This window comes from Amblyomma maculatum, chromosome 11, assembly GCF_055883805.1.
Source record: "Amblyomma maculatum isolate TAMU_Amacu chromosome 11, ASM5588380v1, whole genome shotgun sequence".
NCBI classification, from domain to species: Eukaryota; Metazoa; Arthropoda; class Arachnida; order Ixodida; family Ixodidae; genus Amblyomma; species Amblyomma maculatum.
In genome coordinates, this window is record NC_139354.1 from 6,504,709 (window position 1) to 6,522,706 (window position 17,998).

A 17,998-nucleotide genomic window follows, 5' to 3' on the forward strand; every position below is an offset into this window, starting at 1 on the left:
AGTATATTTTATGTCTTAATTAACTAATCTAGTTCTAAGATGATTTCTGCAAAACATTTGATTTTTGGTTTAGGGCCAAGCACCCTTTATTAGGTTGTAGAGGGGTTCAGAAACAACCAACTTACTTTTTTTCTATTCACGTACCTGCTACGTAGTTTTTTATTCCAGCATTTAAAGAAATCCTGCAAAATATGAAAAAAATAATAATAATCATGCGAGTGCGGTCTTGTGCTACTGCATTGTAGCACTGCCAAACATGTTTTTACTCACTGAAGTGTGCATGCTCGCCATCTTTAAATGAGAAGCCGACGCCACTGTCAACATAGTCTCGAAAGTGCGTCAGTGCGTTCTGCCTGAGCATGGAAAGCGCGAGCTGCAATCAGCGATATGTTAAAGGCAGACCACTGACATCCAACTCGGATTGCTATCACACTGACAAAAGGCAAAAGGAAAAAAAAAGCACTGAAGTCGCGTAATTCAGCACAGGCTCGGATTTCTCTATTACTGTCATGGTGCAGTTGTCGAAATCAGTGGCGACCGCTCACTTGGGTGTAGTCAGCGCTCATATTTTATTTGTCCAAACACTGTTGCGAGCATTGCAGTATGGTGGCGCATGAGCACAGAAACGTTCTTTATTTTTTTTTCATATTTTTTAGGCTTTCTTCAAATGCCGGAGAATAAAGACCATGTCGGAGGTTGTGTTGGCAGAAAGAACTGAATAGGCTATTTCCAAATCTCCTCCACAATCTGATGAAACTAACTGCACCCCAAATGAATATTGAAGATTTTGCATATTAGCCTAAGTTAATTAACTAATTAAGTGGAACTTCAATATACTCTGTTTGCTCTGTCTTTATACATGTTTAATCTTTTGTTAAGTAATTGTGATGCATGTTTTTGTGGGTCACCGTTGCTTTGCCTTTGCCTGATCAATGGTTACAGGCGTTCTGTAACCTTAGGTCTCTCTCACTTTTTTTTTTTTTTTTTTTTATTTCAGATGAAGTTTCAATGTAAGCCAACATTCAGAGATGTCGGCATCAGACAATACCGAGAGGTAAACCGCTACATGCTCGTTCTGCACATAATTTATAAACCTCAATGACTAGGTAGTGATTAGGAACCCACATATTTTTTTCAGAGTAATTCCTTTTTTCCGTAATTCTCCCAATATTGTGTCCATTGAATCAAATCAAAGTTTATTCGTCTGTATGCATACATATTCATAAATTCTGATTGCCTAAGCACATTTTGCTTGTTGGCTGATCAGGTAGCAGGTGGAGAAATAACTTTATATGCATACATTTCTTGTCTAAATGGTCATGCTACCATAAAAAAGTCTGTCAACACAAAATAGCACATACGAAACAACTCAGGCTATACACAAAGCAATACAACTGCATACCAATTTCTTATGTCAATTATATCTTATGCTTGTTATTTATAATACATGCGATGTTGTGATTAAAAGTCTGTGTTTAAATGAAGGAAAAATTTTCAATAATCAACTTTGTTCTCACATTGCTGCCATGGTTTATCATTTTGCCTGTCACGGATTATGGATGGGTACCAAAGTTAATTAGCTCCATCAGATTTTAATCAGAAGCTTTGACATTGTGCATCCTGGCCACAGGGTCGGAAGTATGTATGTTTACTGCACATGGCAGAGGAAAACTTTTAACTTGCTGTGTACTTGCATTGTGAAATGTCTTATGATGCTTTCCTGACTTCAGTTAATCATACCTTTTCTATGCGTGAGAGGTTGTGGAGACCGGAATTGGCTTAGATGATAGTTATTCTGATTACAACTAACTTCTCTAATTCATATATGAAAGAGAGCAGTCATCTGTTTTAATTATTCAGAACTTATTATTAAGAGGACCGTATTTTAGTAGCACATTTGTTAATGAAAAAAAACATACTTTCTATGAATTAAACATTTAAAAAAATTTCAACTTTAACAATTTGCTTAAATAAATGTTGACTTATGTGAAGCTTCATTACACCCATTGTTGATAGAGCCAGATTGTCAGTTTGAAAAATTTTCCGAGATCACTGCAGAATCTGCACTGGAGAAATGCATAAGCCTGAGAGTTGGTGTGTTGTCCGTGAGACGTGTCAGTGGGATTCTGTGAGTGACAGATACTGCGCCTTTCCTTTCCTGTAAATCGGGTATAGAATGCCGGTGAACTTTGACGCGTTCAACGGAACACTTATTGGGCTCGACAAGGGGCGTGCGATGTACCGAGCGCAGCAGCAGCGCTCGGGCTTTTGAATGTCTGCACCGCGGATCCTGCAGTGCTCTCAGAATTTTTCAAACTGCAGTTGATTAATTACCTCTCTTTACACACTTTCTAACCATTCCCACCCATTTGTGCACGCAAATCTCGACGTTTCCCCGCTCGTTCATGTTCAAACATTTAGAAGTTCCCGAAAGTTAGGCCCATGTGTCCAAAACTCGAGTACCATGTGACTCCCTTTGGACGTCAACATTACCCCTCTTGGCTATTTTGACATCTGATTTACTTAATTTGCTCTAAATAATGAACTAATTTACCTACATGCACCTCCCAATTTCTCATACGAGATTTTTTGATGCTCTATTTGATGCAACCAATCTTTTTCTTATAAACTCATTCGTTCGAACGTAATCGTGTAGACAAGTTCGTGACGACACGAAACTGCTAACATAGCCATACAATGTTTACGAATTAATAACACGGATGTTCAAGTTAAACAAGGTCAAAATAATTAGCGTCAGCAATGCTGTTACCAGGAAATGGTGCCAAAATGAGAGTAACCTCCATTTCAGCAAACTGTGATTCAGCACCACTGGGTACATAGGCGCTACGAGAAAGGAAAGTGCCAACAGTGTAGCAAGGTGAGTGAGGTTATTAATTAACCTGGCCGGTTTCCTTCTCTTTCTTTGAAATGCTGCCTTTTGTTCAGCGTGTAATCTTGCCCTTGCTACATGTGTTCTCCTTTTGCAGTCCTTTCAGTCAAAACTCTCATTTGGTAGCAAAGTAAGTAAATCTTTTGCACCTTGGAACCAGTCACCCCATTGTTCCAAATGTAATTTTTATGAAACCCTCATTTAAGAGAGTTAGATCTTCTGAGTTTTTTGGTAGATGCATTCTTGCTCTTAGGTAGGCATAGTAAAGTGTTATGTATCCACTTCAATCTTCATGAATTTCTTAATTTACATAAATTTCGCTATAGCACACCTCTCTGTCAACAAAACCTTTTATTTCTTTTTAGAAATTATTGGCTTCTAGAATAGTTCATGGTTGCTTAAAACTATATTCCATACTGCTGCCATGAGCCGTCACACACTTGATAGGCTTGTGATTCGAGGTGGCTTGCGATGTTTGTTTTAGTAGCCTTCTCGAGATGTATTTCAGTAGTTCGGTTGTAGTTATGGCATTGTGAGCTAATTGTGGTGAGCTTGTGTTAAAGTTTTGTTAAAATGAATTTAAGTTTTCAAGAAAATGTTCACATTTTTTGCAGAAATAATTTACAGAAAGGAAAGGTTACATGATGATTTAAACAACATTTATCAGTTATGCACTCCAGGTTGTGTTTGATTCTTGCTTAGTGTACTACAAAAGTCTGAAACATTTGTGCACTATGGACGAAATGATCTGTAATCTCTTTGTAGACATTTTTCTGTATGACATTTTGTTATTTACAAGCTAAGCAATCCTTAGTCGCTCGCTCAAATTTGCTTACACTCGTACAGTTGTGCCCTTTTTTATGTACAAGGATATAGTTGTGCACAACTTTCGTTACAAAAATCATTGTAGCTGTTCGAGATATGTGCAAAGGTAAATGTGTAAAGGATGCACCATCTGTGCATCTATCCGTTTTTATGCATGGATTCTTGTTACAGTTCAGTCACCACCATAGGTAGTGTTCTTCACCTTATCGTTTCTGACAGTTTTGCACAGTCTGATAATCGTGTTTCACTTAATTGCGTGCGGTTATCGACTGCCTCTACAGGAGATAGTGGCCATCAGCTGCACGTGGTGCAAGACGGCCTACCACAACAAGGAGTCCTGCTTCAGTATGCAAAGGATTGGGGAGCAGTGTAGCCTAGGGACGCATGTGGACATCATCGTGCCACCTTCCTGGATTGTCAAGCTCCCTCGAAAGGTTCGTTTGGCATTTGTTTTGAAGCCACGTGCTTTGCACGCTTGCTATGATTGCGCCCACGAGCTGCACAAAAAGCAAATTTAGCTCTCCTAGGTCTTGGGAGCACTCCATGCTGTGCAAAATGCAATTGGAGCACTCCATAGTGAATATGCATGGTACGGAAAAAGCAAATGAAGGACTCCATATCCATGGTTTGCAACTGAATTTGCACAGAAAGTGAGTAGAGCGCTAATGTGGTTGAATCTGCAAGGTGTGCAGGAAGCAACATGCCTATGTGATTATGTCTGCAGTCCTTGTAAAAATCAAATGGAGCATTCCACACAAAATGCAAAAATTCTAATGGAGCACCTCATCAATTCAATAATTGGGTGATACTCAGAGCTGCTACCATGAAGTTTTGCACATTAACTTCTCAGTTACAAGTTGCCGGTGTGCATTTCAGGTTTTTTAACAGCAAAGCCTCATAACAGCCTCCTTAATTTCATATAGTCTCTGAAATTATAAAGTAGTTTAAAGGGGGGATAAATAGGGTCGTTCGACGTATTGCCGTTTTATACTTCTGTGAAGAATATACAGGTCTGTGATTCTACTCGCAAAGCTTTAGTGCCTAGTGCGCGGCGCATATCACGAAAAAAAAAACACGATAGAAATCAGAATCGGGAATCTCCTCCCACCGAGAGTGACTGCCATTTTGAAATGCTCGTGTGACATCAGAAGAGAATATGCAGCTGAGCGCCGTCCGCAATGCAAGCTGCAATATCAAATGCCACATCTCTTTTTCTTTTGTGGAGTATTGACACAGTGGTCGTCCCTCATGCATAAGTGCTTGATGAAGATGTTACCACCAAAAGCGATATAGAGTAAGACATCTTTTCTTCAGCATAAGGCATGGTCACAGTCAGTGGGCTGCGCAGTTAGGTCGTTAGGTTCCCTAGCTTATTAAAGCACTGATCTGCCGCGTTACACCTGCGACGGCGCAAGCACAACTAATGGTCACCTGTCGCTGTAGTGCTAGGTTTTCGGCCCCGCGGCGCTGACGGAACTGGACAGAACTGATCAGCGGACGGTAGCGCAATTCGTTTTGGTCAGATTGGAAGCCGAGCGAGGAATTGACACTTAACAGCTTGAGCAGCTGAGCTTGTTTGTAGCTTAACTGTGTTAGAAAAAGGAAACAAGCAGCTACACTTTATATGTTCCCCCTTCTCATCAACAATGACCTCGGCCAGAAATGTTAGTCGGCGCCAAACTATTGGCCCGTTCCACGATGAGTAGGCCTAGTGTGAGTACGCAGGGTTCGGATGTACAGTTTCTGCAATTACGGAGAGCGCATTCACAAGCTTTAGCGGTTGCATGTGGCCATCGGGTGTAGCTCTGGCAGTAGTGACCTCAAAACGACGACTGCTTATGTCACAAAGCACGTGCACATCGAGCAGGACGTTGGTGTGATCCTGTCTGGCGAGCACAGCAGGCACCGCTTCTGAGTACCTGGTGCAGGCAGGGGACGTAGCATCCACGGTGTTTTTTGCAGAGCAGTTGTAGTTTGTGAACAAATAAAGATGCAACTGGTGTGAAAAGAAGTGGACAGTTTTGGTATTGCTAGCTCAGCTTGCATTTTATACCGTGCGAGCGAGAAACATACATCCAGTCATTACGAAAGCTATGTAAACAAACACGCTGGGGCCGCAGTCGTAATTCGCAAATCGGCGCATTCCTACAGGAGTTTAGGGCTCACACACTAAATACTAAATGGTGTATATTTACGTTGAAACAATCACGAGTCACTTGCTGGACAAGCACTAAAAAAACGCAAGGTGAGGCTCGGAAGTCGGTCGCAGTTGCGCGTGCGGCTGCAAGGGAGGCGAGACGGAGATGGCGGCGAATGGGAGACTCTTGTTCGGTGTGGGCAGTGAAATACATTTGAATCGCGTTTGGTTTTGCGATGACTAGACTGAAGCAGTGACGAGGGCGCATGCTTTTGTGCGCTAGCCATGGCCAGACTGAACATAGTTTGCAGAAATGCTTTATCAGCTGAAAATAATTAAGTCAACGTATGCTTGTTTGGATCTTCCTCTTAATTTTTGGACCGAAAGAGCGACAAACAATAATTCAGCAGTCAGCAAGACAATGCTAACCTCTCCCTACTTTCACGGCGCATGAGCACGGCGGAAGAACACATTGGACATGTGCCTTTTTATATGCGAGAGCACTTGCTAAAACAGGCTAACTTTTAATAACATAAGAATATTATGCTTCTGATTGTATGCTTAAAAAATACAGCATGAGCCCATCAATTTTGGCCTTCTCGACAATCTCTGGACGAAACCCAAAACAAGTTCGAGGCTCACTAAGGTCACATAGAGTGAAGGCTTCTCAAAGAAAAAACAGAATATGCGAATAAAATATTTTTGCTGAAGAAAAAAAAAACAAGCTCTTAGTGACCACCATTCACGGCTTGCATGCAAAAGGACAGCCGACACCGTGAATAGCAGACGACATAGGGATGATATCTCGTTTTGACGTCAGTGACCAATGGTAGTCAGACCAGGAAGCTATTTTTGATATTAATAATAAATATTCACTTTAAAACTACCTACTGCACCGAATGAACTCAAATTTTAAGGACTTATAATGTAACGTGTGTGGAGTGAAATGCAATGATCAGTTTATGCTCAAATGTTAGCTGTCATGACCCCTTTAAGGTTGAAAGTGAAAGGCTGCAAGTAGTTCCTTTTTTCTTTTTCTGCTCCAAATTTTACTAATGCCTTTTTTAATTATGCCTTTTTTTTAGTAGTTTTCTTAGATGCACATTATGCAACATGTAAAAACTTTTACACAACAAGGCCGTAGACAAGAATTATTGACGCCACGTGATTTACACTATCATACACTGCTTTGTTTGGGAAGCATGAAACAAAGTTTGTTCACTTCATTGTTTGAGGTTAAGCTTTTTGCTGATCTTGAAATGTTTTGACCAATTTTACGCAGGGTTCTTTCAAGTCATCGATCAGGAGATCACCCAAGAAACGGGCTTCTACAAAAAAGAAGTCCCGGAAAGAGGTGGGGAATCTGTTTCAAAGCGACTCTTAAATATTTCTCAATACGTCGGTAAAAAAAAAAAAAAGACGCCTGCTATTTCTTGCTCACACGAGAATGGTAGCATATGTAACAAGCTGTGGGAGGCGCATGCTGTTGCCCTGCCGCGGTGTTGCAGTAATTAAGATGCCGACTACTGTGCCGGTGTACCCGGGTTCGATTTCGACCGCCGGCGGCCGCATTTCGATAGAGGCGAAATGAAGAGGCGTCCGTGTGCTGTGTGATGCCAGCGCATGTTAAAGATCCCCAGGTGGTCGAAATCACTCCGTAGCCCTCCACTACGGCCCCTCCTTTGAGAGCACATTTTTGAAACTGTTGTCAAATGAGCGTATCTAATGGCACGAAAACTTGTATGTCTGATAAATCATTACCAAATATTGGATCGCAGCTAATACATGCCGTAGTGGCGGCGATCGAAAAATGGGTTGTAGTTTAGCTTCAGCTAAACGTAATGTGGAATGATAGCCTCTATATATACTCGAGATTGACGTCAGCGACGATGTGCCTCACCACGCTGCTGCTTATATATTAATAAGCCACTTCCCATGTCAGTTGGCCTTTGAGCTTTCATCTTGACATTGGACCTTGGCCTTTGGTGGGAACATAGCTAGACAAGTTAGTCGAGGCTTATATTACAACTTGACATCCTTCGCATTCTTGCAGCATAGACGATGTTTAGATGTTGCTTTCGCTTACAACTGCTTACCTTTAGTTAAACAAACTAGTAACTTCTGGGGCTGTTTCACTTGTTGCACTAATGGGCCTGTGGAGCATTTACTAGTGCCTAGGAATACATGCATGCAAAAGACCAGCGTTGGCCATTTCCTTGAGGCATAATACCAGGTCGCTCTTGCAGGACTTACAGTTAGGTAATCGGCCAGATAATCGAAAAGCTTTACAGGCAGTGCGGATGTTTTAACATCTGTTTTTACTGACATGTTCTTGACTCAATAAATGTACCTGCATATGGTTTTCACCTTTTCTCGCCATATAGTATTCACATTTTATGACCCCTTTCATCTCCTCTTTTCCTTCTGTAGCGCATAGTAGCAAGTCAGATATTTATCTTTATATCAGTGAACTCATTATCTAATAACACACACACACTTCAAGTTGGGAAGCTTAAAATTACTACATACCAGTAAGAAAGATTTAATTAAGTCACTGACTAATAGCACTTGTGCATTTTAGCATGGGGAAAGCTGTTGTTTATTTATTTTTGCTGAATGGCATTTCTAGGGTTGCGGAGAGAAGGACACGCAGCGTGCGTTTGCCATCAAGCCGATCCCGTGCGCATCGTGCAAGCCCCTGCTCGTGTTCATCAACCCGCGCAGTGGAGGCAACCAGGGGTCGAAGATGATGCAAAAGTTCCAGTGGCTCCTCAACCCACGCCAGGTCTTCGACCTCTCCGAAGGAGGTCCCAGACAGGGGTCAGTATCCCGCCGAAATCAGTACATTGTTCACGATGTTTACCAATCTCCTCTGGTAACCTGCATGTGCTGCTTAGGTGCTCTCTGCTCTGTGGCCCTTGCGATTGTCAACTTCAGCTGTTGTTGGTTATTTCAATTCAGGGCAGACATTTCTCTGCCTGACCTATATTTCCAGGCCTCACGCAAGCTAACTTATTGAATTTACAATACAGAACATCAGCTGGCAGTTTTGTATGGGCAGGTGTGAAATTTTCGTATTAAGTGTGACAATGTAAATAATCTAACATTGAAATACCAAAATCATCAGATATGTGTTCCAGGGATCATGGACTCACTTTCAGTATTGAAGATGCACATGGGACCGAAATTTAAAAAAAGACAACAACAAAAAAACAATATTGTCACGTACACGGTGACTAAGGATACCAATGATAGCAGGGGGTAGCCCAGACACAAGAACACAGCAGCACAGACGCAAACGTGCAAGCGACACTTTGTCGTCCTCTTCAACTTCGTCCTCCTTTCACACCTCAGTCATGCGCCACCTGGCAACGCTAGGTGGCATTACCCCCTCCCTCTGAAAAAAAATGAGAAGGGCCGGTAAAAGTGGTGTGCAAAACCAAGAGAGTGGTCACAGCGGGTGGCCATACGCTATCGGTGGCAGTACGGCTTCAGTCGCACAATGTGCACAATGTCCGAGCTGTGCTTTCGACGTTTTGGTTGTGTGGCACCGTCTGGGATAACTTCATAACTGAGGTCACTCACACGGCGCAACACTTTGTACGGCCCGAAGTAGCGGGAAAGGAGTTTCTCTGACAAGCCTGGACGGCGAACTGGTGTCCATACCCAGACTTGGTCTCCAGGCTTGTAGTCAACCTGGCGGTGCCGGAGGTTGTAACGGTGCGCGTCAGTGGTCTGCTGCTGCCCAATGTGCACACGGGCGAGCTGGCGGGCTTCCTCAGCGCGGATGGCATATTGCTGGGCATCTGAGGATAGCTGATCATCATCTGGGCACGGGAGCATGGAATCGAGCATGCTCTGAACTTCGCGTCCGTAAACAAGTCGAAATGGTGTGAAGCGCGTTGTCTCTTGTAAGGCTGTATTATACGCAAATGTGACGTACGGCAGCACCTCGTCCCAGGTCTTGTGCTGCACATCGACGTACATTGCCAACATGTCCGCAATCGTCTTATTCAATCTTTCTGTAAGGCCATTGCTTTGTGGATGGTACGCTGTGGTTTTGCGATGGGTCGTGCAACTCAGCTCAAATATGCGGTCGATCAGCTGTGAAGTGAAAGCTGTCCCTCTGTCGGTAATGACGTAGGAAGGGGCGCCATGCCGCAAGACTATGTTGTGCATGAAAAACTCTGCTACTTCGGAAGCTGTGGCATGAGGGATTGCCTTTGTCTCAGCGTATCGAGTCAGGTAGTCAGTAGCGACTACTATCCATTTGTTTCCGGCCTGCGACAAAGGGAAAGGGCCAAGGAGATCCATTCCAATTTGGTCGAATGGAATGCGGGGTACTTTAACGGGCTTGAGAAATCCGGCAGGCTTCTGGGGCGGTGTTTTACGGCGCTGGCATTCGCGACAGCTTCGTACATAGCGTTTCACAGCTGCAGAGAGTCCTGGCCAGTAATACGTGTTGCGCACTCGAGCAAGAGTCCGTGAGCAACCCAAATGACCAGACGTTGGTTCATCATGGCAAGCAAGGAGAATATCCTCACGGAGCTCGCATGGCACTACCAGAAGGTAAGTTCTGTCTTGGCTCTGGGAGTTTCTTTTGTACAAGACGCCTTGCCGTATGCAGAAGGAACCAAGGTGCCGAGATAGGTGTCGAGGCAGGGTCGTATCACGCCGTTCCAGATAATCGATGAGTGGAAGGATGTCTGGATCAGCTCTTTGTCGATCCCTGAGCTCAGATGCGCTGAGGGCTCCTAGAAAACCGCTATCGTCATCGGCTGTAGTATCGCCAGTGTCAACGGGTGCTCGTGACAGCGTGTCGGCGTCTTCGTGTTTGCGGCCGGACTTGTAAACAATGGTTATGTCAAACTCCTGAAGCCGTAAACTCCAGCGTGCAAGTCGTCCAGATGGGTCTCGCAGATTTGCCAGCCAGCACAAACAATGATGGTCGGTGACGACTTTAAATGGCCGGCCGTAAAGATAGGGACGAAACTTCATAGTAGCCCATACGACCGCCAGGCATTCCTTTTCTGAGGTGGAATAGTTCATTTCGGCACGAGAGAGAGTGCGGCTAGCATAGGCTATTACTCGCTCAAACCCGTCTTGATGCTGAACAAGGACCGTGCCAAGACCGATACTACTGGCGTCAGTGTGTACCTCAGTGTCAGCCGCTTCATCGAAGTGCGCCAGAACAGGGGATGTTTGAAGGCGCTCACGAAGCAAAGAGAAGGCCATATGCTGCTCTGAGTTCCACACAAAGGAGGTGTCCTTCCTTGTAAGGCGCGTCAGAGGTTCTGCGATCTGAGAAAAGTCCGCAATGAAACGCCGATAATATGCGCACAGGCCGAGGAAGCGCTGAACAGCCTTCTTATTAGCTGGAACGGGAAATCGTGCGACGGCAGCAGTCTTATCGGGATCCGGGCGCACCCCATCAGCGCTTACAACATGGCCGAGGAACTTGAGTTCTGTATACCCGAAGTGGCATTTCTGGGGCTTCAGCGTGAGATCAGCAGAACGGAGGGCTTCCAGGACAGCTCGAAGGCGTTCGAGGTGTTGATCAAATGTTTCGGAAAAAACAACTACATCGTCCAAGTACACAAGATAGATCTGCCACTTGAGGCCAGTGAGGACGGTGTCCATCATCCTTTGGAATGTAGCTGGGGCAGAGCACAATCCAAATGGGAGTACTTTGAATTCAAATAGGCCATCTGGAGTGACAAATGCGGTTTTTTCTCGGTCTCTTTCGTCTACTTCGATTTGCCAATAGCCGCTTTTTAAATCAATAGATGAAAAATACTTCGCACGTCGCAATCTGTCCAGTGAGTCATCGATGCGCGGCAACGGGTATACATCTTTCTTTGTCACATTATTCAATTTCCGATAGTCGACGCAAAATCGAAGAGTGCCGTCTTTCTTTTTGACAAGGACTACTGGTGAAGACCACGGACTTTGTGAAGGCTGCACAACACCATCATCCAGCATCTCCTGAACCTGCGTCTGGATCACTTCTCGTTCTTTGGCAGACACACGATAAGGCTGCTGTCGTATTGGGCGAGCGTCGTCATAAGTAATGATGCGATGTTGTGTGATGGGCGTTTGACGAACCTTCGAGGAAGAAGCAAAGCAGTGCTTGAAGTCTAGAAGCAGTTGCTCTAAAGCCCGCCGTTTCTCCTTTGACAAGTGACAGTTAATGTCGATGTTGTTAAGAGGTGGCTCGTTAGTTTGTACTGCCGTGGATGCAAAACAGACCGGATCGTGCGCAACATGGTCAGCAAAAGCGATAGCAGTCCCCGGGAACAAGTGTCGGTGCTCATTAAAAAAATTTGTGACAAGGAGTGCAGCCCGGCCATTGTGAAACGACAATAAACTTCGGGGAGCGCAAATGCCGTGAGCAAGCAGGAGTGTATGGTTCACCTCCGCTACAGCATCACCGGTACGGAAATCGTCACAGGTAACTGCCACAAGAGCACTGCTTCGCGGCGGCAGCGAGACGCTCTCAGCGGAAACACGAAGTGCGGTATTGCAAGGACTGCTACTATCTTGTTCGGTAGATTGTCCCATCGAAAACGTGACGAGTCTATTTCGCAAGTCGATAACTGCTCCGTACTCCCGCAGAAAGTCAATGCCGAGGATAAGGTCACGGGAGCAGTCACTTAAAACAACGCAACTAACGACGAACGTACGCCCGTTAATCTGAATGCGAGCCGTGCACATCCCCTTTGGAGTAACTATATGATCGCCGGCGGTTCGAAGGTACACACCTGGCCAAGCAGTGAGCACCTTCCTCAAAACAGTCGCCATGCGACCACTCAAAATTGAATAATCGGCACCGGTGTCCACTAATGCATTGACCGTAGTGCGACCGTCTAAAATAACCGGAATGTCCAGAGAAACGCTTTTTGCTTCCCTAGGTGACGGTACCAGCAGCTCGCGGTCGGATCGAAGCGGCGACGACGGGAGGTCTTCAACGCAGCGACTACCAGCGGCCTCGCCCCCGAAGGTCGCTGTTTTCAGTTTTCCCGACCAGGGCTAGACGAGCGGCCTTGGTCCTCTCGCGAGGAACCGTGAGTGAACGAGGAGGACCGCCTTGGCGATGGGGAGCGGGGCTGACGCTGCGAACGAGATGAAGAACGCTGCTCCGCCAGGTACTCCTCAATAACTCGGGGTCGTTGACCAAACCGGGGAGGAGGCGAGTCGATGCGGAAGCCGTGGAGACCGAGGCGTCGATACGGACAATCCCGGTAAAGATGTCCTGGTTCACCGCAGTGGAAGCAAAGCGGACGGCGGTCAGGCGTGCGCCAAATGTCGGCTTTGCGTCGGGGCAGCGGACGATTGTCGAAGTTCTGCACTGGCTGCACCGAGGGCAGCGGAACTGTAGGTGACGCGAGAATGGGCGGCGGTGGTGAAGGAGGAGCCTGACTCTGCAGAACTTCCGCATATGTGGGACGATTGTCGGTCCCCGACAGCAATGGCGGGCTCGGAACTACAGGCGAAAGAGGGCTCTTGAGTGCCTGCCGCACCTCCTCCCGCACTATAGCAGAAACGGAAGTTGGAGATTGCTGCAGAGGGCTCCAGAACTTGCTTAGTTCTTCGCGCACGACGCTGCGAATCAGTTCGCGCAATGCATCGGGATGCCGCTCTGAAGATGCAAATGATTCCGCGATTGTGCTTGTATGAAAAGGTCGGTCATAAGCCACGGCACGTTGGTGTAGCACCTTTTCCATTGTGGTGGCCTCCGCAAGGAATCCGTTTACAGTCGACGGTGGGTTTCGCACAAGGCCTGCGAACAACTGCTCTTTCAAACCCTGCATCAAGTGCCTGACCTTTTTGTCCTCGGACATGGCGGGATCGGCTCGCCTGAAGAGGCGCGTCATGTCCTCAACGTATGCTTGGACACTCTCATTCGGCCTTTGGATGCGAGAGTGAATGGCACGTTCTGCATGCTCGCGACGATCTGCGCTAGTGTAAGCCTCGAGCAGTTGACGACGGAATTCCCGCCACGAAGTTAATGCTTGCTCTCGGTTCTCGAACCAGATACGGGCGCCGTCCTCAAGGCTGAAGTAGACGTTCCTTAGTTTGGCAGCATCGTCCCACTGGTTGAATGCAGCGACACGTTCAAACTGAAGGAACCAGTCCTCCACATCCTCAAAGAGGTCCCCATGGAATGACTTCGGTACCCGAGGGGCCTGCAAGGTGTAGTTACAGGCCGGTGGGACGCCCGTCACCTGCTGAGCAGGAGCACTAGATGTCATGGCGGCGGGTGATGGCTGAAACTCCGGAGACAGTCCCTGGAGCCGTCGACTGGAGCGATGCACGGGGGTGTCCAATGGTACAGGGCTGGCGCGACGTCTTGTAGATGGAGATTCTTGCATAGGCGATCGTTTTACCCAGCACCTCCACCAGAATGTCACGTACACGGTGACTAAGGATACCAATGATAGCAGGGGGTAGCCCAGACACAAGAACACAGCAGCACAGACGCAAACGTGCAAGCGACACTTTGTCGTCCTCTTCAACTTCGTCCTCCTTTCACACCTCAGTCATGCGCCACCTGGCAACGCTAGGTGGCAATATTAATGCTTGCAGCACCTGTCAGCCTGAAAATGATGGAGGTCTAACTATCGAGCTCACGGTTTTCCAGTGGTTGGCAATAAAAACCACCTTATTTGTGGCATGAAGCATGCTGATTTCATCGGAGACAAAGAAACCATTGCGAAGTGTAGTGTGCTCTCAGACAGAGGTGTATTTACATTGTTAAAGGTATGAAGGAAAGGCTCATGGTTGCAAAGGGAAATTCACAGAAGCCAAATGATACGTGCAAGAAAAAGTTGCATAAAGAGCTTTGATGCCACATGGTGAGATCAGCATGAATTTCAATCAAATGAAGTGTACAACCAAGCCTTGTTTACAGAAATCAGTGTGTATAGCACTAACATAGCTACAGTTGACTTCCAAACATATAGAAAAATAGTGCCAACAGAGAACCGAAAACTAGAAGTGTGCAAATACTGAAATTTTCAAATATTAATCAATATCTAATAGTATTTGACTAGTGAAAAAAAATAGAAAATTAAAAAATAGCAAACATTGCTAATCTGGTTTGTTTCAGAGTTCACTTGGTATTTAAATTAAATTAAACTTTAATTGCACAGATGTGTATACCATACTGAGATGTTCAGTATAAATTTTATACAGGAGTAAATGGAAAGACCTGCATGAAACCAGGTGGAGCTGTCATATCTCTGCTGAATACAGTACGCTCTCAATAATTCGGCCTTCAAGGGACAATGAAAATGTCTGCAGTAATGAAAAGCTCAAATTATGTAATGGGCCTGAAAAAAAATGAACTATAGAAAATAATTTACGTCGCAGCAATGTTATCTAATGAACACCTGCACGATGGTTGTCTGCTATGAAACCAAAATGAAAATGACATTTTTTCCTGGTGTGGTAATGTGCTTCGCTTTACGCACACAGTCAGGAGGGCCCTCTTCTCAAAATGGCCAGTTGCGTTTCGAGGAAGCTCTACTGCAGAGTCAACGTGATCAAGAATTACGGTGAAGTTTGCAATTCAGTGAAGCTGCTGTGTATTCAGTAATTTTCGAATGTTTGAAAAATACCGAATGTCATTTTTTCAAATATGAATACGGATTGAATAACAAACATGTTCACGATGTATTCAAACTTTTGAATATTTGCACACCCCTGCCAGAAACCCATTGTCACTCCAGAATTTCCTGAAAGCAGCCTAGATAACAAAACAAATTCTTGGTTGTGCAAAATTACTGTAAAAACCCGCGTATAATATGAACCCGCATATAATACGAGGTGCAACTTCGGGATAGCAAAAACGCAAAAAAAGTTTTCCTCCATATATAATGCGAGCGGGGAAAGGTCAACAAAAGCATTTATTTGCGCTACATTTCGCAGTTGTCCCGCGAATCTCATGCACTTTCGCGTCCAACACAACCCCATCGGGCATTGAATAGCGGCACGAACCTTCATGTGCTGGTGCTGTTTCGCTCCCCTTCTTGCACCGACACCTTGGTCAGAAAATTTCACACCCAGTGAGGAGAAGTGCAGTTCACATTCGCCTGGCAATTGCAGAAGCCATACGGTCTCTCTGCTGTTCTGAAACCAGTAAGCTGCTTCAACCTCTGATGCGGGACGACGGCGCATGTGTTGTTGGCCATCGCGCGATCACGCACCACAGGCGCGCAGCGTATGCACTCAGAAAGGGTTCTCAGATTCAGGGTGTCGCGATCATTGTTATCCAGTGCATGTATTGTCCGAAGAGAGTCCCTTACTAGAGACGTCTTTCTGTATAAAATCTTTTTCGGTACCTTTAAACGTGTTCGGTACCCCGCATTTCTCGTAAGCACGACCGACACGATCCTTGGGAGTACTGGTCAAATGTCCACGATGCATCTTTAAGGCATGGCCAGCATGGCTGGAGAGGCCCGTGCGACACCCATGCGAGGTGTGCGAAGCATGCTTCCGGTCGTGTGTGCGTCGCAGACACCATGGCCGCAAGGATCGCAGAGCCAGTGCGGAGAAATAGAAACCATCGAAACAGTCAGCCGACGCCAGCACCAGATTGCGCTTCCTCTCGCAGGAAGCCTGATGCTGATAGTGCTGATTAAGAATGAAGCCAGAACTGCGAATTTAGGCCGAAATTTGTTTGAATCTGCATATAATACGAAGCAAAAATCTGAGATGATAAAAGCTAGAAAAAAAACCTTCTATTATACGCAGGTTTTTACGGTACTGTGCCCTTGCTAGTACACTTGACTCAAGTTCAATTGGGGTAAAGCATTCCTTTCGGTACATGTGTAAGGTATCGGCAAAATTGCTTATTTGTCCTCATTTCACAGCTCTACCAAAGGGTCACTTTCTACGAAGGTGTGATATCTGGTTATGGTGGTTTGGAGTGCAACTCATTCAATTACATTGCCAGGAAATCCCTTAACATGAATTTTTTGCTGTCAGCACGTAGCATGAGGACAGCACGAAGACAGACTGAGCCTTCCTAGTAGAGTGATGATTGCAGGGTTGCAAAAGTCGCTTTGTCACACAGGTCCTTTTAACCATTTGTTTTTTGCTGTCCCTGCATATTGCAAACATAGACTGTGACTTCTTCGTAGACGAGTGGCGGTTGCAGTGATGAGGGTGGTCTCCTTGCATGCAGACTGGAGCTGTACCGCAAGGTTAACAACCTACGGATCCTGGCATGCGGGGGCGATGGCACGGCGGGCTGGATCCTGTCAGTGATCGATGAGATTGGCATCATGCCCCCACCACCGGTTGCAGTCCTGCCCCTAGGCACTGGCAATGACCTGGCACGTGCACTTGGCTGGGGAGGGGTAAGTCCCCACCTTTCTTTTTTGACAAAGTTTCTATTGCAATTTTATTGCTTTTTCATGTGTATCTTCATTCTATACTTTTTTCTGGCGTTTATGTCCTGTGTCCATATCTCAGCAGTAGCTGGGAAAGGGCTGGGAAATTTTTGCTGGCATCTCTTGATTTTTTGTTGTGGTGGTCTGTGGACTTTGTTTTTTTTTATTTGAACAACATTGTTGTGATTTTCTATTGAGTCCAGTGGACCCCTTTGGGAAGAGCATTGGCTGGAAAGAGGAAATGCAATTCTGTGAGAATCCTTGTGTAATTCTGCAGCGTTTATGTTGCATTCTTTGGGCCTTCCTTGGTGACGGTATAATTGAACCTTGTTGAACAGTCAGGTGTGGTTTGTACGGTATATGTAAAACTCAAAGGATATTGCAAAATATATTTATATTGTAATTTATTATAAATAAGTGGAAATGTGGGATCCTAAGTGTAACCTATAAGCAGAAACACTTTGTACCCATTTTAGGCGCTGCTAAGCCTAAACAGCTTCGCATTAAAACTCCAGTAGACAGCACTTCGAACATAGCCACCGCCTCTCGTGAGAGGCCTAGTCTTTTTACCAATGCGTCATATAAATAGAATTATTGCTCATTAAAGTGAAGGTGCAGTTGATTTTCCCTGTGCTTTCGGCAGTGAAGCGTGCCAAGCGAGAGCTGCTGCTAAGCTTGTGTTTGTTACGTTGGGTCCATCAAGTGAAAGCATTGTGGTATATGAGTTGAGTACCAGAGACTGAAGGCCAT

General features: G+C 45.4%; 1 protein-coding gene across 7 annotated transcripts in view; it reads left to right on the plus strand.

Annotated features, from left to right (window-relative positions):
- The window catches only part of rdgA (retinal degeneration A), a 540,908-nt gene that overhangs the window by 484,274 nt on the left and 38,636 nt on the right, over nucleotides 1–17,998 (plus strand). For all 7 annotated transcript variants that reach the window (XR_014701809.1, XR_014701810.1, XM_084583554.1 and 4 more), the window contains exons 5-11: nucleotides 998–1,054; nucleotides 2,810–2,878; nucleotides 2,988–3,020; nucleotides 3,997–4,149; nucleotides 7,135–7,206; nucleotides 8,482–8,672; nucleotides 17,041–17,215. Coding sequence is in view for 5 of the 7 variants with exons in the window: in XM_084583554.1 (XP_084439680.1) it covers nucleotides 998–1,054; nucleotides 2,810–2,878; nucleotides 2,988–3,020; nucleotides 3,997–4,149; nucleotides 7,135–7,206; nucleotides 8,482–8,672; nucleotides 17,041–17,215 (750 nt within the window). In the remaining 2 variants the exon portion in view is untranslated. The remainder of the gene's footprint in view (nucleotides 1–997; nucleotides 1,055–2,809; nucleotides 2,879–2,987; nucleotides 3,021–3,996; nucleotides 4,150–7,134; nucleotides 7,207–8,481; nucleotides 8,673–17,040; nucleotides 17,216–17,998) is intronic.